Raw genomic sequence first — 20,147 nt, 5'->3', positions numbered from 1 at the left:
TTAACGTGACAGAACAATTATTTTTTCCACAAGCCATTTGGGAACTAAGAAAGATGTTGCCTTAAAAAATAACAAAATAGATTTTTTATGTCAATATAATTATGTCAAAATACTTAATCAGCAGAGTACTGATATTAGTTCTCACATAAAGAGTTTCTTTTTCATCAAATCTGCTTAAAGTGAATTCAGAGCAATTTAATATAAATGCTCTGAATTGCCAAACCTCTCAAAAATCCTATTTATAAATAATTTTAAAAAACGTCTATTTATCTTCCTCATTTAACTCTCACGCTGCATGTAGCGTTGGTGTCTCCTGGGCCGGTAGGGCAGTAGCCCAGGGCGCCAAGTTTTACTTTTTTTAGGGGGGGACAGAAGGGGCGATTTTGGAATTTTTAATTTTTAATTTTAATTTTTTTGCAAACGTTGTACCTTATATAAAACTGTCTTTTCTGTGTGTATCCGTCCAGCACATGGCGGCGGCGGCGATCCTTTAGCCGAGCTCCTAATTGACAGATGAGCTGCGAACTGATCTGGGAGCTGCTTTTTTTTTTCAGAGCATCGACTCAAATTAATCAGAAACCTAATCCAGCTACGTTCTGTAGCGCACAAACCTGTTCTGTGCTCTGATATTCTCTGCCATTGTGTGTGTGTGTTTTGACGGGGTTGTGATAGTGAGTGGATGTCGTGTGTGTGTTTGTGTGAGAGAGAGGGAGCAAATTGCTGTTCATCTAATCTCTCAAAGTGATGGAGTGGGAGGAGGTTTTTTTTTTCTTTTTTGCTGCAGCTGCATGAGAGAGAGAGAGAGAAAAGTGAGCTTGTCCACCTAGTGCTTTCTTCACAGACGGCTGCATGATAATCCCAATCTGAGGCCATTAGTGCGCTGAGAGAGAGAGAGAGCGAGGGTTCACCGGAGTGAGGAAGGGAGGAGTGACTGCTTTGGACAGAGACGCGCACGGCTGAAAAAAGGACGGCAGAACGGGAGGAGAGCTTTTAAGGGATTTGGCAGAGATTTGGAGATTCTCATGCCGTAATGTTGCACTTCCCTCTGCTTCTGCCAGGATGCCGCACTCTAAGAGCCTCGAGAGCCTCTTCTTCATTTAGTCTTTTTTAAAATTACATAAATTTTTATTTTTTTTAAATATATTTTCCAACTTGTTTTTTTTAGTTGTTTTTTTAACCGTGCAGAGCAGGCAGTCTGAGATGACAGAGCCTCGGGTTTGAAGTGCAGCCCATCGAATCTGGACCGAGGTTGGAGGCCCGCCTGGACAATCTCCTATGATGGATGAATGAATGAAGAGTGATCCATGAAGAATGGGCAGGTGAGCAATGACTTTACTTCTTCATACAAGTTGTTTGTAAAGGTGTATTGTGATAAAAGTGATTTGTCTTACTTTCTATATCATCCCTGTATTTCAAATTGATTTCAATCTATTAAATTCAAATTATAAACATCATATATGTGACTCTAGGCATTACTTACAATAGCAATCAAAAGCAGAATTTAAATATGTAAAATGAATCATGCCAAAAATGTAAAAAAACAGCAGCTTTGTTAGAATTAAATCTGGACAGATATAATGACTTCAAACGTCCTTGGAGTGAAAAATATCAAGTAAAACTGTCCACAGACAGCTGTGGGTGTTTCTGTCTCTCCTGCTCTTCTCATGCAGATATAATCAACCTGGTTGGTGTTTCGAGGCATGGAGTGCCCCGTCAGTTTTCGTGATGTTTTCTGGTTTTGCAAAATTTATAATGTTTTCCATCATCGGCTCTAAGCCCTTCATGATAAAAGCTTCCAGCGTTCACTCCGTGTCATCCTGCAGGTTGTTTACAAAACTCCTCATCCTCTCCTTTTTTTTTTTTTTTACTTTACTTTTTATGCACTTGTTTTGGCCTTCTTTCTGTTTTTTTTTTGTTGTTGTTGTTGTGAAATTAAGCAAAAACAGAAGAATTTAACAAACAAATGCTAGTTCCTAAAAGAATACAACCACAAGACCAGGGGTGTCAAACTAATTTTTGTTTTGCGCCAAATCCAGATCAGGAAGACTCTTAAGAGGCCGGGTGTGGCAGAATGTATTGATAAATCATAAAACCTGTTCACAAACTCTTAAAATATCAATGAATTCTTAAAATTAAGTATTACTGAACATCTTTTCAGTTCCTCCAGGATTTTGTGATTCTTTTTGTGTTTTTTTGCAATTAAAATCAAAATGTTTGTGATAGTAATTTAGAAATATTTGTAGATATTAGCGCTTATTTATTATGGTAAATGTTAAATTTTTTTATTACTCACTGTATAGATCTGGGGCTATAATCTGACATCAATTAAGGCTGAGGCAGCTGTTTAGTACAAGTAAGAAAATTTCTGAAAATGTTTAGAAAAATCTGCAATAAACTCCCAGTTATGTATTAGAAATAAATGGCTAATTTGTTGATTTTGTGTGAATTTCCATGATAATTCTCAAGAAACTGGAGGGACTGATTGATATAAATTGGAAGTAAGCAGATAAAAACTGCATTGATTTGATTTGTAATATAATATTTAATCTCACTTAGTGTTTAATCTAGTTTCTAGAGGGCCACATCTGGCCCTGCAGTGGGCCAGATTTGGCCCACGGGCCTCGAGTTTGACACGTGACCTAAATTCAGCAGTGACAATGTTTGGTTTTTGTAGCTGAAATATGTCAAAACTGTTTCGATATTTTCAAAACTTGTTCCCCTGTATTGAAGTTTTCTTGTGATTTATGTATTGATCAAAGACTGAAATTCTCCTTGCTTTCACACACCTGGGTGTCCATAGCAACCGTCTTTTGATTTCTCTCTTCCTGGTGGAAGAAGAGTGAAATCAAGTTGTGATCCAGAATTTCAACTCTAAACTCTGGATCACTCCTCGACTTTTAGAGGTTTCTCAGTTTTTTTTGTTGTTTTTTTAGCATCTCTCTTTATGTTTATGTTTTTCTGAAATGTTGACGTTTGCTCTACTCACCAGGAGAAATCTTTATTAATGCTGCATATTTCTTTCTGAATCCGTCCTTTTTTCTCTCTGTGCTGACTAATGTTTGTGTCCTGGCTGCAAAAATCAGAGCGACGCTTTAGTCACCATCTTTAGCTGCGAGGTTGGTATAAATGAGGCGGACTGTTTACATCTCTGCTTCGACAAATCGTTCGGCTTACGTTTTATTAAAAAAAAACAAAAAACTGATTATTACGGTCATGATCTGATCACTGCGTATGTTTCCTGTAACAGGACAAAACCTGAACCCTCTGTCCTCAGAAAAAAATTCTCACTTTCAACGACGACTTCTTCCGAAAACATTAAAACGTCATACAGCAGAATATCATACATGTTTTTCTGGATGACATCATGTTTTCTGTTTTTACAGCAGAAAACAGAAGAATATTGTAAAACAGGGAGAAATGAAATATTCATCGCCCTGACTGCTCCTGCTTTCTGCCCCACAGGTAGACGGAGTGGCCCGGTGCTGCCAGTACCTCTGCTGGACATCATCATGATGCCAGAGGCCGGTCCATACCATCTCCTCTGCCGTTCCGCCTCGCTGTTTGCGTCTCGTCCATGGCTTCGTGTGCTGTGGCTCCTGCTGGTGGGCTTCAGCCCCCTCTCACTGGGCACCCAGCCCCAGCCCCAGTCCAGCCTCAAAATCGAGGGTGACATCACCCTGGGCGGGCTCTTCCCGGTCCACTCCCGGGGGCCTGCCGGTGTGCCCTGCGGCGAGATCAAAAGGGAGAAGGGGATCCATCGGCTGGAGGCCATGATGTATGCCTTGGACCAGATCAACAGCGACCCCGACCTGCTGCCTAACATCACCCTGGGGGCCCGGATCCTTGACACCTGCTCCAGGGACACCTATGCCCTGGAGCAGTCGCTCACCTTCGTCCAGGCCCTCATCCAGAAGGACAACTCGGGGGTCCGCTGCTCCAACGGAGAGCCCCCCATCATCCCCAAACCGGAGAGGGTGGTGGGAGTGATTGGGGCGTCGGGCAGCTCCGTGTCCATCATGGTGGCCAACGTGCTCAGACTGTTTGCGGTGAGGCCTTACTTCTTTTTGCTCATGAAGGGAAATAGCTGAGTGGCCTGAATGTCCACCTTCTGACCGACAAAGATGGAAGCGATAAACTGCTAAAAAATGTCTGGGATTTTTCAACTGATTTAGGGTTATTTTGATGTTCCCAATCCAAAAGTCACATTGGTTTTGATCAATCAGGACAAATATCTAATCTAAGGAGCAACATGAGAATCAAAATGTATGACTTGTTCTCACAACTGGATTGATTTTCTGAGAATCTGATCAATGAGGGACGAGCAGGAAGAGAGGACAGAAAAGAGACGGAGACGTAATGTACAATTCACATGTACTTCTCCTTATCAGTGATTATTATTTAATTTACAGAAATGCAAGTTTATAACATTTAATTAATACACTCTGTTCTCCTAAAACCTATTTTTGGATAAGAAATATTAACAGAAATGAACTGATAATGTCACAAAAATGTCATCGATTTTGTCAGAAGATCAGATTTTGAGCTATAAGCTATAGAACAAAAACCTGTTTGAGAAAAATTGATAATTTTAGCATTCAGTGGTACAAAATAGTCCTAATTCAGTTGAAAAAACATATTTATTTCTCATAACCCAGTCCTGGTTATGAAAGTCCTGTGCGTCAGGCTTGAGCTGTAGATACTTTTAGATGGTCCCAAATATTGTGACAGATATGAAATGGAAGCTTTAGTTGATATTTCTGAAGGTTAGCAAAGCAAAAAAATAAATAAATAATTGAAAACGTTTTCCACTTTATAAACACTCTAATGCAACAATTGTAGAATTGTTTCCAAGTTTTCAGTTTAATTTCAGATTTACTTGGTTGACTAATAACTTCTCTCAAAATGACCAGATCTTTTCTAACGTTACTTATCGTCAGTCGTCTCTATCTTTTGATTTTGGTTCCTTTACTGTCTCAACCAGTTTAAGACCATATTTGTTTTTGTTGTTTTTTGTCTTAAAGCCCACCACTTGACTGAAAGCATCTGTGTTTGTTCCAACAGGACTTAGTTGGTATTCATTTGAAAAAATATATATCAGATGCTGACTGACTTCTTCTGGCCTTAAAAACGAGTTAACATAATATGTATATAATATTGTTTATTTTTCTTTTGGTGTCTGAAATTAGCATACTGAATTTTGATAATGAGGTGTTTTGTTGTGCAATAACCACAATCTTGTTTTGATCTGTTTGTGTTTGAACTTTTGGTTTTCATTCATGTTCCTGTTCTGATTGTGTGTTTGCCCATCTCTCAATATTTTTGGTTTCTTTCTTCATATTAGCTTATTCATCCTCATCATTTCTGCTTTAAGCTAGTTTAATTAGTTTCATGTTTCTTTCCGTTTCATGTTTATGTCAGCTTCAGTATTTCCCCCCCCCTCTGCTTTGATTCACCTGATTCACCTCCCAGCTGTTTTTCATGTCCTCATGTGCCTCCTGCCTGCTCCCTTCCTCAGCTGCATCCACTCACCTGTGATTAGCTCTTCTGGCGCCTGTCTCCCTCAGTACTGAAGCTGCCCTTCCTCTTTCACTCATTGCTGGATCCTCTGTTATGGTGCAGAACTGTAGCACAAAATGAAAATGAGATAATTTTGAACACATTTTCCCTGATGAAGATCAGTAAATTTTTATCTATTCAGTCCCATTTAATAGAATACCCCTAAATAAAATCCAGTGTAAGTAATTGGCTTCAGAAGCCACATAATGAATTGAATGTAATCTCGGTATGAATCCAGATGTTTTTTGAAGGAGAGCGTCAGTCTACAGCTGGTGTGAGAAAATGTCCTGAAAAGGCAAATATTAGTCAAACATCTCAAATCTGAACACCACTTTGTTTTTCAGTCTTAATTTGTCCTGAATTTTGTGAATTTTTGCTGTTTTTACTTCAGCTTATAATCCACACACTGCTTTGTGATCTTTCTAATCAAATAGTCATAAAATACACTGAAGTTTGTGACCGCAGCATGACAAAATGTGACTAAAATTTAAACGGTGACACATTTTTAGCTCGCCGTCCCTGTATGCCGTTAACTCATTCTGTCATTCAGTTATCCGACAAGCTGAGCTGAAAAACCAAACCAGGTGTTTCGTACGTGCCTGAACGTCGGGTCGCATGTTGTAGAGCGTGTGCTGAGGCAGCAGCCAAACAGAAGCGGCTTGCAGTCGAGACAAATGTTAACACAGATCCCACCCTGTGATTCTGTGATTATAAAAACCTCTCAGCAACTCAATGGAAAGATTGGGGAAAAAACCCAAAACAAAACAGCAGCAGGATGACGCTGATTCAGGATGAAACTAACTTATGACCTCGGTTGGGTACATTTAGCTAAATGCTGTATTTGCTCCTGATATCCAGATAGCAACAGACTGCAGAGGCTTCTAGTCTGAGATACAATATAGTCTGAATAACTGATCTTAATCGGGCTGGGTGAGTTACATTATTATTATTATTACTGTTATTGTACATTTTTATGCTATGACTGATGCAAACAAGGCTTCCTGCCTTGACAAATGTCCACTCAACACTAGTTTCAATTTTTGTTCCAAACATGTGCTACTATGAAATAGCTGCAAACTTAAAAGCTATAGGCATGATGAGCAGAAACCAGAGAAGCAGCCAAGAGGTCCAACTGGATCAGCTGCAGAAACATAAAGGTCAGACTTAAGAATCTATCAACGGCACAACTTTTAGTCCCTGCACTCTGCGAATCCGACCTTTTTTATGGAAGATGGGCAAGAAAAAAAAAAACAAAACAAAAAACAAAGAGCTCTGTTTTCAGTTTGCCACCAGCCATGTAGGGGGCACAGCCAATCTGTGGCAGGAAATGATCTCCGTAGATGACACCAAACATCTTTAGAGAAACACAATATGTTTTCAAAACCCACAGATCTGTGTCCTGCCGCGTTGACCACGCGGCAGGACACAGTGACCCCAACATACACCGACTTTTATCAAAACACATTCGTGTGTTAAAATTTGGGCCAAATATAAAGGCTTCAAAAACGAGTCAGACAGTGAAAGGATGAAAAGAGATCATAGTTCAATTCGCAATAATTAACCCATTTCCCTGTTTATTTATATAAGAAAGAACAACTCTAATGGAAGTTAATTACAAAAACATAATCTGTCATTGTGTCTTTTACACACCCGCCTCGGGAAACGCAGATTTTTCCCTCCCGACTCATAAATTTGCGCACCTTCTCTCAGCCGCCGCTCCTGCTCTGAACCACGTCTTTGATGGTTTCAACGAGATGTTCCCTCACGAAGGGGATCGCTGTGTCACCGATGTGGCTCATTGATTGTACCACCAGAATTAGAGCGGATGCCTCTGTAGGATTAATTTGCTGGGGATTATGCTTTGTCTCACTCATTAGCAGTTTGTATGCAAACATTTGGATCTGCTCTGTGATCCTGGTGTAGACTCTTTGTTTCATAAAAGATGTTTCATTTCTGGAGGGTTGAGGGGCGAACCAAACCCCCCCCCCCCAAAAAAAAACAAAAAAAAACAGTGTTGCTTGAAATATCAAGCAGGAAATTAGGAGTTTGGGAGGCTTCAAAACAGCTGCTACACTGAGCTGCATCAAGCAACATTTATTGTATGGCTTACAGCTGAGAAATGCTAACCTTTTTCCAGTCTCTTGATCGCCGTCTCTCCCTCTGTGCTTAACATAATTTGCTTAAAACCCCTATAATCCTTCCAGATAATCTGTGAAATGGTTCTCGCCCCTCTCTCCTTCTCCCTTCCCCAGCCCTTGTGTCTACCTTTCCCCCCCTCCTCTCGCTCCCTGCTCCCTGCAGAGGGCCTCAGCGTTAAGCCACGCTGAAGCCCTGGATGGCATTAGCAGGTTCAGGGTTAAGGCTGCCAACATGCACTTGCCGTCATTAAAAGAAGTAGCACACTAGTAAATTAATCTCCATATCCATTTTTTTTTTTACCCAGAAACAAATGCTTTTAGCTTGTTGCATCTGAATTTCTATGTCAGCCACTAAGAGTTAAATCTAGACCAAATGTTTCTTTTTTTTTATGCTCAACATCCAGGCAGGATAAATATAGAAAGCCTTCATTTAGACTTTGTGTTTCTGTGAGTAAGTGGTGCATCATCCTCTGACACGGCTCACTGCGTCCTCTTGTCATTTCTTTTTTACCTTTTTTTTATTTTTTATTCACGCATCGGCCTAATAATCAGCGCCGCTCGCATTTTCCACTCGACCCGTCCCCTCTGCTCACAGCTGACCCCGTCCCACGTGTGTGTGTGTCCCAGATCCCCCAGATCAGCTACGCCTCCACTGCCCCGGAGCTGAGCGACAACAGCCGCTACGAGTTCTTCTCCCGCGTGGTGCCCCCGGACTCCTACCAGGCCCAGGCCATGCTGGACATTGTCAAGGCCATGGGATGGAACTACGTCTCCACGCTGGCCTCCGAAGGCAACTACGGGGAGAGTGGCGTGGACGCCTTCGTGCAGATATCCAGAGAAGCAGGTCGAGTTTCGCTGTCCGTGAGACTGTGAATTTGTTTCTGCAAATGAGGGGGATTACTCATCGAGCTGCGCTGCTCTCGCTTATTAAACGACTGGAACACAAAAGGGCAATCCTTTAATACTCAATGATGAACAATTGCAGCTCATTGTCATATAAGTAAATGTATGGGTTAAATACCATTTAAAGTCATACATCAGTGACCACAGAGGGCACGCTACCACTTTGATGTTTATAGCAATTTTGACAAACAAACTGCTGGTAAAGATGTGTACAAGGGCTTAAAATGAATTCATGTTTTCTATTGCAGGAATATTATCCTGAAAATTCATAACTAAATTGAGGAATCATTGTTTTTAATGGTATAATTTTTGGTACAGCCGGTGTAACTTTTTGAAGTGTATGCAAACTCATTATTGGGGCCTTATCGTCTTTCTATGGTGACTCAATGGTGAGCGACATGGGGGTAAGATGTGGGAGTGGAACGGCACCTAATCAGTTATTGATTATGTAATTTGCACAAGCAACAGCTGTTACTAGTAACTTCATAAAATGCTGACTAGACATAATTTTTCCACCATCATTTTGGTGCCACACCTGACGTAGCACCTCATATGTCACGTTAGATACCCACTTTTTGGGTACAGCTCAAAATTATTTTAAAATAAGTGTAACAAACACAGTTTTTAAACAAATTAACTTTTTAAAGTCAATTAGTGTTTCTAAAACATTTTAGCTAATAACCAATCACTTTCTGTTCACCTGGGAAATAGATATACATAAAACTATAGGAAAGAATGGCATTTCAGGGTCAACAAATCTCAAGAACTTATTTTTTTCCTTCTCCAAAGTTTCTTGGTGTGGCATTAGGAACTTTATGTAATTTCAAAATATTATGTTAAATAAAAAAAAAAATCTGGTGGTCAGAAAGCAGGAAACGGATCGGCATTCATAAAGACCCAAAACATTTGACCAAGTCACAAAAACAGCAACGATTGTGCCGCTGACGATTTAAATAAAGGCAGTTATTTCTCAAAAGTTAGATTTTCTCATTGACGGTTAACGTAACTGGGATAAAAGATTCATTTTTTATGTCTGTTTACACATCTTTACCAGTGCAAACTGAGCAGACGGTCCTGATTTCTTGTTGGGGAATCGTAACGAGTCAGACGTTAGCACCAAGTCCAGAGCTAACAGCTGTGTTTTCACACTGAAAAAACAGAAGGAGTCGTGTAAATTCCCTGCAGCCACACTTGATGGTACTTAGTGCTGCTACACAAAAAGCTAGCGTGCCAAATTAGGCTCTTTAACAGTGTACTTGCTAAAGAGCATGCTAGCAGAAGTCTCAGAGCCCCTTGCGTGACCCTACATTCTTGAATCTTTCATGACTACACTGCTTATCATGCCTGACTTTTGAGATAAACCATGGCAGCAACTAAACCACGTACACCTCCTATCAATATTTGACAGCATACATGTAGCCCTGCAAAACTGTTTGTATGTATTGATTTTTCTAGACAACTTGGTTGTGCATTTCACAAAGTTGGTGTTTCACGGAAGTGTGGCAAGAAGAAAACTTCTTGAAGACTTCTTGATAGGTTTTCTCTTACCGCCTATGAAATAGTCCTGCTTACAGTTAGTAGAGGACACAACAAGCATGTGGAACAAGATGTTTTTGTTGACATTGAACAGATAATTTATGCTCAAAAACCAATGGGAATGAAATAAAATGCATTGGTTCTGGTAGCTTTTTTCCCCCTAATAAATTAAATCGTCATTTAATAGCTGGATTTTGTTTTTACTCGTCGTTTGATATTAAAATTTGTTTAATGACATGAACATTTAAAGGAGTAGTACTGTGTAAAATGAACCTTTTTGAGTTTTACATGATGTTATGATGATATTCCCTCATCATACCTGGAGAGTTGCTGTGATTCTTTCATGCATGTTTGAGAAATCCTTTAATCTCCGACGGCAATCGCTCAGCTGTGCATAATGCGTGGGTGGACCTACCTTTGCCCTTGAGACGCAGCTCCTCCTCTGAGCTGTAGTTTCCAAGCTTCTGAGCTTCGGCCTCACAGAGCAGCTCCTCCCCTACTCAGCTCCTTCAGACTAGTCATCAGCAATTAGCAAACATCTACTGGAACTGTGCAAGCTGAAGAGCTACTTTTCGGTAAAACACTGGTAAAATTGTTGTTAAAAGTTAATAGAGGAGCCATGTTGTGGATACTTCCTAAAGGCGGAGTTTTTGAACTGAGTTGGATGTACAGACCCAACATCGTCTGTACTGCCTGTTTTGTAGGGGGTCTCTGCATCGCTCAGTCCATAAAGATCCCCAGAGAGCCCAGACGAGGCGAGTTCGAGAAAATCATCAAGAGACTGATGGAGACGTCTAACGCTCGCGGAGTCATCATCTTTGCTAACGAGGACGACATCAAGTGAGTCAAGCTCCGCTGGCTGCCGCAGTTATGATACGAGACATGACGAAACCTACAACAGAATAATCCATTAATTTTTATGTGTTTGTGTGTTTCAGACGGGTGTTGCAGGCTGCGAAAAAAGCCAACCTGACAGGCCACTTCCTGTTTGTCGGGTCTGACAGCTGGGGGGCCAAAAGCTCCCCAATCGAAGATCAGGAAGAGGTGGCAGAGGGAGCGGTCACCATCCTGCCAAAAAGAGCCTCTATTGATGGTACGCGAGATTTATACATCTGGGACGGCTGGATGCACATCCAACGGGATATTACATATGACATTGATCGATGAGTCGACTAATAATGCAATAAAATAGATCATAAATGATTGATAAGTCCGATCTGATATTGCCGTCCTATTTAAATTGAGGAAACCAGAATCACATTCAAACTTGATTGTATAAAAACATGACTGTTTTTCCCCCTTCTGATTTTCACTCCAGCTGTGTGTTTCACTGATGTATAAACCCCCCATGAACTTGAACTCAATATGAAATGCTTCTCAATCCAGGCTTTGACCAGTACTTCACCTCGAGGTCGCTGGAAAACAACAGAAGAAACATCTGGTTTGCTGAATTTTGGGAGGACGACTTCAAGTGCAAACTGACTCGACCCGGCATAAAATACGACCCCGACAGAAGGAAATGCACAGGTAAGGAGGCCACGGTTTGAGCAGGTAGCAAAGACGGCGACCGTACACGTCTGAAACTTAACCTCGGCTCTCTGTGTGTGTGACATGATGTTTCCCGCTAGGTGAAGAAAGGATCAGCCGGGACTCTCAGTATGAACAGGAGGGCAAGGTGCAGTTTGTCATCGACGCCGTGTACGCCATGGCCCACGCGCTGCACAGCATGCACATGGACCTCTGTCCCGGCTCCATGGGCGTCTGCGAGAAGATGGACCCCGTGGAGGGCCGGATGCTCCTCCAGTACATTCGCTCTGTAAACTTTAACGGTGAGTCCTCAGCCGCCGGCCTGATTTTTCCACCTTTTCCTGTGTCAAGTTTAGAAAAGAGGACAAACTGGAAAGAAATTAAGATTTAGACCTATCAAAGGCCGTTTTGACAAAAAAAGAAAGAAAAAAAGAAGCTGATTTAAAGGGGAGAGTGGCAGAAGGGAAGGCCAGCTTTAATGTGAAAGCTTTGAGATGCTTTCTGCTTATGCTCCAAACTGCAGAACACAACACGTTGCTTTCAAAGAGCGTCCCCTCCCCTCGAGGCTACCTCCTCGGTCTTTTGTGCGCACAACACTCCCGCTTTTCATCCCTCCCTCGTCTTTTATTGAAAAGGAGTCACAGTTTGGAAAAATGAAAAAAAAAAGTGTTCTATGAAAGCATCCTATTTACTGCTTTCCTCCTTCCTGGGCGACCTTGTCTTGTATAGAAGACTTTCTGATTGAGAGCGCCTGCAGGGACCCGAGAGGAGCATTCAATCATGTTAGGGCAAGAGAGCAGAGTGTGCTGAAAGACTGTACGCTTTGAGCCACTAAAAAGCGTCCTGCACTTAGCTTTCAAATGACTGCGCGAGACTAAAGTAAGCAATACTGTATTCAACAGTGTGTGGGCATTTTCTCTCTCTCTCGGTATCCTCGGTTTCTCTGTCACACGTCTTATGTGGGTTCAACTTCTTAAAAGTCTTCCTCCAAACAACAGGCAGCGCAGGTACGGCGGTGATGTTCAATGAGAACGGAGACGCTCCCGGTCGCTACGATATCTTCCAGTACCAAATGTCCAATGTCAGCAATCCCGGCTACAGGGTCATCGGCCAGTGGACAAACCACCTGCGACTTAACGTAAATATCTGCACCACTCAGACCTTTTATACCAACTAATGGGAAATTACCAGCAAAAGAAGTATCTGGTTTTGACAAAGAGAATCTGTCAGTAGAGAAAATAAAAATAATAGTGATATAATAATAATAATAATAATTTTAAAAAAATCTGTTTTTATTTTGTCACAGGTGTTAGAAAATTATCATTGGTTCTCTAAAACCTACATAATTCTTCAAAATAACACCTATTTGCAATATATATTGTTTTATTGCTAACTTTGCTAATGTCCAGGTGAATTTGCCTCATGCTAGTGCCATGTTCCACCTGTGCTTATATGAAAAATCAATTAGACAAGAGGGACTTCAGTCCACGATGGACTGAAGTTCCTCATGTAAGATTTGGATTAAGAAATTTCAACCTTTCCAACATTTTCCAGTGGGAGAAATCAGCTGGCGCGAATAAAGTCAGACATCTAAGTAGAAAATTCCAAATTGTGAGGTTTTGTTTTTTCAGCTCAGTCAAATTTAGCAAAAAATATTTTCTATTAGTGTTATCTACGTGATGACAGAAATCAAGACTAGTTACACGACTGTGTGTTTGAACATCTACCGTAGCTGGAGGAGATGCAGTGGTCAGGAGGCGACCGCAAGATCCCGGAGTCCGTGTGCAGCTTCCCCTGTGAGCCCGGTGAGAGGAAGAAGATGGTGAAGGGCGTTCCCTGCTGCTGGCACTGTGAGCTCTGTGACGGCTACCAGTTCCTGCTGGACGAGTTCACCTGTGACATGTGCCCTTTTGACATGCGGCCCCTGAAGAACCGCACAGGCTGTCGGCCCACGCCCATAATCAAGCTGGAGTGGAGCTCTCCCTGGGCCATCATCCCCGTCTTCCTGGCCATACTGGGAATCCTAGCCACGACCGGAGTCATCGCCACCTTTGTCCGATTCAACGACACGCCCATTGTTCGCGCATCTGGCAGAGAGCTGAGCTACGTCTTGCTGACGGGCATCTTTCTGATCTACCTCATCACCTTCTTCATGATTGCGGAGCCCAGTGCGGGTGTGTGCACCATACGCAGGCTGCTGCTGGGTCTCGGGATGTGCATCAGCTACGCCGCCATGCTCACCAAGACCAATCGGATCTACCGGATCTTTGAACAGGGCAAGAAATCAGTCACGCCTCCCAAGTTCATCAGCCCCACTTCTCAGCTGATTATCACCTTCATCCTCATTTTGGTTCAGGTAAACCGGTAAATGTTTTCGTGACATACATCATCAGTTCAGCAGCAGTCTAATGCTTCTGTCTCTCTCTGTAGTTACTGGGGGTGTTCGTTTGGTTTGGCGTGGTTCCCCCTCACACTACCATTGACTATGACGAGCTAAAGCCTCCGAATCCGGAGTTTGCACGTGGGATCCTGAAGTGCGACATGTCCGATCTGTCCCTCATACTCTGTCTGAGCTACAGCATTGTGCTCATGATCACCTGCACGGTGTACGCCATCAAGAGCAGAGGAGTACCGGAGACCTTCAATGAGGCAAAGCCCATCGGCTTCACCATGTACACCACCTGCATCATCTGGCTGGCCTTCGTTCCCATCTTTTTTGGAACAGCACAGTCTACAGAGAAGGTACAAGTACAAACTCTGTTTTCTGCTGCCCAACATCTAGGACAGCAGGGATTGCTTAGCTGACATATTTTTTTAATGGGGAAATTTTTTTAATTTTGAAGTTTCTTTGATTTAAAAGCGTCATATTGTCCATTTTTGCTGTAATTAAAGTGGTAGAAATAAGATATTAAAACAAATGATTGGGTCATTTGAAACTAGGTCAGGATGAGAAGTAAACATCACATCTAGTCTTATTGAGCACTTAGAGTACTTCATACAGTGGAATGTACTTTCACTATTATGTATTCAGACTTTTCGGACTGTACCCTTTGTGCACGTTCTTACTATTCACTAATCTAAGTGTCAATGAACACAAGGGTGATGCAAGGTTCAGTACCTCACATCTTGTCAACGGATACAGTAGGAATGCTCCACTGCTGCTTTTTAACTGCAGATATGTAAAAAAAAAAAGCAACAAAAAAAAACACTAAAGACCTAGGCTGACTGAGGTCTATCAAGTAGTGGAGTCCCTGAACCTCTGAATCTTTGCAGCTTGCCCGCCACCTGTCACTCATACTGAACAATTCAGGTTATGTTCTTTTAATGCAGGTACACCTGCACTGGCATTTCAATGAACCCTTCATGAGGGCCATTTTCAGAGAATACCGCACGAACGTACACGTCTAATATAAACGCCAGACCGCTTGTTCTGCTCGAGTGCGCTCAACGCAAACTTTTAAAAGCGTAACTAACTCAGCATTAAGGGCTCAACACATGGGGGCGCTCAACGCAACACGCAGCGAGAACATAGAGCGAGCATGTAGAACAGGGGTGCCCAAAGTCGGCCCTCGAGGTCCGGCATCCTGCATGGTTTAGTTCTCTCCCTGGTTTAACGCACTTGCATCAAATGATGGCTCATTAGAAGGCCAAGGAGAACATTGACATACTGAAAAGGTTGTTAATACCACCTGGGAGAGAACTAAAACGTGCAGGATGCCGGCCCTCGAGGACCGACTTTGGGCACCCCTGATGCAGAAGAAGATTCTCTGACCAGAGGAGACCCTAACTTAACTTTCTGGGCTATGTGCAAAACAATATGTGGTGGAAATCTAACATGTCACCATCACACACCACCGTGAAACATGGTGTCAGCAGTATGCTGTGGGCATGGGGGCAGGGTAGCTGAACCTGAGCAGAAGATGGATGGAGACTAAGAGTTGTGAACACATTTGCAAAGTGCTGTAGGTCTAAAAAAAGACAATAGATGCTCTGTTGACTCTTTTTGAAGACAACTCTCTCTCCTTTATCCCTATGAAGGCATTAAATTGGTGCAGTGGCTGAAAATATTGCCACACACAAAGGAAAGCACACTCACAGTTGGAAAGTGAAAGAAAAGAAACCCTCAAATCCTCAAAGTGAAATCTCGGTTTGCTGCCTGTCAAATCGTATTTGCTTTCCGCTGCCCTCGCAGAACATCCTGCCACCACTGTACTTAGGGTTTAAATTAGCTTCGGGGTTATTTTCTGCCGCAACAAAATACGGGACTGATGGAGGAATATCGGAGAAAAAAATACGGATAGGCTTTGACTAATCGAGAGCCACATTATGACTCAGTCAAGCTGAAACAATTAAAGCCTTGGGGTGCTTTTAAAGTCTTTTCACCTCTTCAAACTGGAATTGAAGTGAATGAAGACAGGACGGGAAGAAGAAAGGAGGACAGACGGGCCGATGGGATGATCCGGACCGCTCGGAGACCAATTTAACCCTCTCGTTCAATTAATCATCACTTTGGGAAAAACGGCTAAATATAGGCCGCGTCTTCTGTCCGCGTCGTGGAAGGGACATATGTTATCAAGCCGACACGTGCAGAGAGCAGCGCGCGGAGAGGAGCTGGTCTGGTCTACCTGTTAGCTCGAAACATGGCGGCGGCAAAGTTATCTGTTTCTGAGCACGTCTCTCTGTTCGCCCCAGGGCCAAACACACACACACACACACACACACACACACACACACGCACACACACACACACACACGCACACACACACACACACACACGCACACACACACACACGCGCGCGCGCGCGCGCAAGCACGCACGCACGCACGCCCACACGCACACACACGCTCGCACGCACACACTCTCCACTGTACTACAAAATCACTGAAAGCTTCTCCAAGAAATAAGATTCCTCCGAGAAGAAATAAATAATAATATAAAAAAGGGAAACATGTGAAAGACGGCAGAGAACAGCAGTATAACCTCAACTCAAAAGCGGCGGAATGATGGTTGGTGATTTATTTATGGCAGCAGACGTATATCTTATTCATGGCACATGGACTTCATGTTTTTTTTTTTTTTTTGCCTTGACAGATAAAAAAATATATAATTTCACATGTTATTGGTACTTTTTGCGACGGACCCACACTAAAAAAATAAAACTAAAAAGAATGAAATTCTGAGAATAAAGCCAACATTATGAGAATAGTATTATGAAAATAGTCATAATATTACGACTTTTTTCTCAAAATATTGACTTTTCTCCTATTGCAACGTTATTCTTGTGTCATTTAGACTTTATTCTCATAGTACAACTTTATTCTCGTTTTATCTTAGTATGGCCGCAGTGCTCTGTCGTACTTTTTGATTATTTTTGCCATATTTTTTGCAGAGGTAAAGTAAACGGCGAAGAGGAAATGTTGTGGAAACCCAGAAATGGGACATCTTCTCCAGACTACATCTACAGAGACATAAACCATTCATCAGGGAACACTAGCCGCTGTGGTTTAAAATGAAAATAAAATAAATAAATAAGACAGCCTGTTCTCCTGAACCTTGCATTGTTCCCAACTCTACTGCTTTTGTTTCTCACCTTCAGTGCGTTTCTCTGTCTCTAGATGTTCATCCAGACCACCACCCTGACCGTCTCCATGAGCCTGAGCGCCACCGTGTCCCTGGGCATGCTCTACATCCCCAAGGTCTACGTCATCATCTTCCACCCGGAGCAGAACGTCCAGAAGAGGAAGCGCAGCTTCAAAGCCGTGGTCCAGGCGGCCACCGTGTCCACGCGCCTGTCCCAGAAGGTCAACGACAAGCAGAACGGAGAGTCCAAGATGGAGCCGGACAGGTCTCAGTGACACGGCGGGGGGCGGGGGGGACATTTAGAGGTGGAAACATCTGACCGTCTGTTTCTGTCCTTCAGTTGTGGAACCAAACTACCAGCAAATGTGGAGGTTTATAAAACTTTATTCAACCTGGAGGGAAACATGGAAACAAAGGAGAAACTCACACAATTAGGGACTGTAACAATACTGAGCCATCTTGAATCAAATGGAAAAACAACAGATTTTTTATGCTCCTTTATCCATCTACAGCTCTCGTCTAAAATTCGCACACACTCATCATGGTTATGGATGTTATACTCATTTTCAGGCTTTTATTGTTGCACATTATTTATGCAATAGATGAATTGCATTTCAAAAATATGAAATTGGTGCACAAGTTTGGATTCTCTGTTGTTGATTTTCTAATCCACAAAGGGACAAAATGAGACGCAGAAGCTCAGATACGTACGTAAACATCCTTCCATATTTGAGTAAATGTCCTTCAGCACACTGCAGAGAAACCACACGCTTTTTGAGGCCATCAGCAGAATTCTGCATGGATATTTCACCACTCTTCTTCTTCTTCTTCTTAGGAATGATCAACTCATTTAAATCGCATTCATTCCACAACCTAATGTCGGCCTGCTTCATGCATTCCAAAAACCAGTTGTAATTAGGAGTCCACCGATAAATTTTGCAGATAGGACGATACTTGCAAGAGAAACTGATCTTATCTAACTCTGCAAAGGTGTATCCTTTTTCTCTGCTGGTTTAACTGACAGATCTTCTACCAGGTCACATCCACACGTCTCCAACGACGTGATTTTGTTGCTTTATTTATCAACTTTTCAGACAAAAAAAAAAAAATCCATATTGGCCAAAATTGGAATCGACAGGTCAGGCTTTTTAAAAGATAGGTGATCGACTGGAAAACTTGAGTCGGTGCAGCTCTAGTTGTACTGCGTTTGGGATCAGTGTCCTGTTGGAACATCCACAGGTGACCAAGTTTCAGGCGACTAGCTGTGAAGTTCAAGGATCTTGATCTAGTCCTCCTACGTCAATGATCAAACATCCAACTGCAAATTGTGCCTCAAGTACAAAATCTGTTTCAAAACGATTTCTACATATATGAGCCTATATTTATCATTTTCACCCTTTGTGGAGAACAAAGAATTCACAACCAATTTCTATTTAAAAAAATACATATATGCTGTTTGGATTAAAGAACGGTTTAAATGTGTGTCTAAAAGCCCTTAACGATTGGTGGACATAAACGTCTCAGCAGGACTGTCCTTATACCTCAGCTTAACGGAGGCGTGTTGGGGTTTAAACGCTCCTTCGGAAATACTTCTTAGGAGAAAGAAAAGCCTTTTCCTTTGTCCTACAGGAAGATTTACATCGTTAGCAGAAGCCGTTGGGACCGATCGGCTCCTAAAGCACTGCATGGTTTCTGTGTTTTATGTGTTTATTATGAATGTTTCACACGTTGTTCATGAGGGATGACCGTCTCTTATCACACTGGAGAGAGAGAGATTTAAAACATATCACTATGTCTGTATCGCTGCTGGTCTCAATAGCCAGTCGCTTATGTCACGCAATATTTCTCTTTTTTTTTTTTAACTAATGTAATAACGAGACAACCTAATTTGTTTTTAGGTGGAAACTTCATTTAGGGGCACAAACAGGACGTGGGTGATTTTGAGCAGGATGTTTGTTCTCTACCTGGCACTCTTACATCAGCATTCTGGAAGACAATGTTTGGTATTTCCCCATATTGTTTGTGAAAATATGAAGCATTCTGTGAAAAGGTCAGGCTGCGTGGCAGCTGTACGACTCCCGCCTGGGAAGCTGCCAGAGCGCAGCCGATCGGCCTTCATCACCATGAAAATACGTTCGAGGAAATGTTGGGAATGATTAAAATGACACTGAATCAATACGAGCTCATGTTCGCCTAATAGACCTTTTTTAGTTTCCTTTGTAAGTTTCATTCATCTCAGGATTTTTTTTTTTTTTTACAACAGACAAAGTAAATAGTTAAGGAGCACGACTTGAACTTTTTCACTTTCTTGTAAAAGAAACCATTTTTACCCATTAGTGGTGCTTCTTTGTTTGAAGGATGGGCTGTAGGTTTGCGGTCCTTTTTATTTTTTTAAGAAATTAACATTTTTAAGTTTGAAGTGCAAAAAGTTAACAGAATTCAAACATGTTTTAGTTCAGAGTTGGATTTTTTTTTTACCTAATCTTATCCTCAAAATTGAAAATCATTGCCTTTCTTTTGATGTTTAGTGACAGAAATAAAATAGTATTAGCTTGTACTGCTAACAGCAGCGTTAGCACACCAGTTAGCAAACCCTGCTGGTTTTTGAACCTTGACCTGAAACATGGTTTACTCGGGTGTAATATTACATCACTTCAACTAATTGAATCCTTTCAGAACTGAGCAACCTTCACTTAATTCACGTTTATATCACAAAATGTTTGCAGGTTGTTCAATTAGAAAATAAATTATTTAAGTTGGATTATTATGGTTTACAGCTATGAAATTTCAAATTTAAGTAAAACTTAATACTACAAAAAAGCAACAGACACATAATGTTAAAGAAATAAATACAATAATTTGTACTGCCCTCTGCTGGAGAGCACTGCTCAGTGCAAATATTAGGA

The 20,147-nt window shown here is 41.8% G+C and overlaps 1 protein-coding gene across 1 annotated transcript; it reads left to right on the top strand.

The window, feature by feature from the left end:
- Nucleotides 1-19: 19 nt before the first annotated feature.
- Nucleotides 20-19,427, top strand: grm6b (glutamate receptor, metabotropic 6b). Its single transcript, XM_008410487.2, has 11 exons — nucleotides 20-1,319; nucleotides 3,463-4,046; nucleotides 8,322-8,538; nucleotides 10,838-10,973; nucleotides 11,072-11,226; nucleotides 11,520-11,660; nucleotides 11,762-11,962; nucleotides 12,659-12,798; nucleotides 13,393-14,016; nucleotides 14,091-14,402; nucleotides 17,277-19,427. Exons 2-11 carry the CDS (start codon nucleotides 3,510-3,512, stop codon nucleotides 17,514-17,516), a joined length of 2,703 nt encoding a protein of 900 aa, XP_008408709.1. The 5' UTR covers nucleotides 20-1,319; nucleotides 3,463-3,509; the 3' UTR covers nucleotides 17,517-19,427.
- Nucleotides 19,428-20,147: the final 720 nt, after the last annotated feature.

Source organism: Poecilia reticulata, linkage group LG5 (genome assembly GCF_000633615.1).
Source record: "Poecilia reticulata strain Guanapo linkage group LG5, Guppy_female_1.0+MT, whole genome shotgun sequence".
Classification (NCBI taxonomy): Eukaryota; Metazoa; Chordata; class Actinopteri; order Cyprinodontiformes; family Poeciliidae; genus Poecilia; species Poecilia reticulata.
This window is presented reverse-complemented; position numbering and strand designations above follow the sequence as displayed.

Bases quoted from the DNA above. Each gene is read 5' to 3' on its own strand.
- grm6b (XM_008410487.2), top strand. From the start codon at position 3,510: ATGATGCCAGAGGCCGGTCCATACCATCTCCTCTGCCGTTCCGCCTCG. The intron at 10,974-11,071 runs GTGAGTCAAGCT...TGTGTGTTTCAG, and splicing joins GCTAACGAGGACGACATCAA to ACGGGTGTTGCAGGCTGCGA. The intron at 14,403-17,276 runs GTACAAGTACAA...CTCTGTCTCTAG, and splicing joins CAGCACAGTCTACAGAGAAG to ATGTTCATCCAGACCACCAC.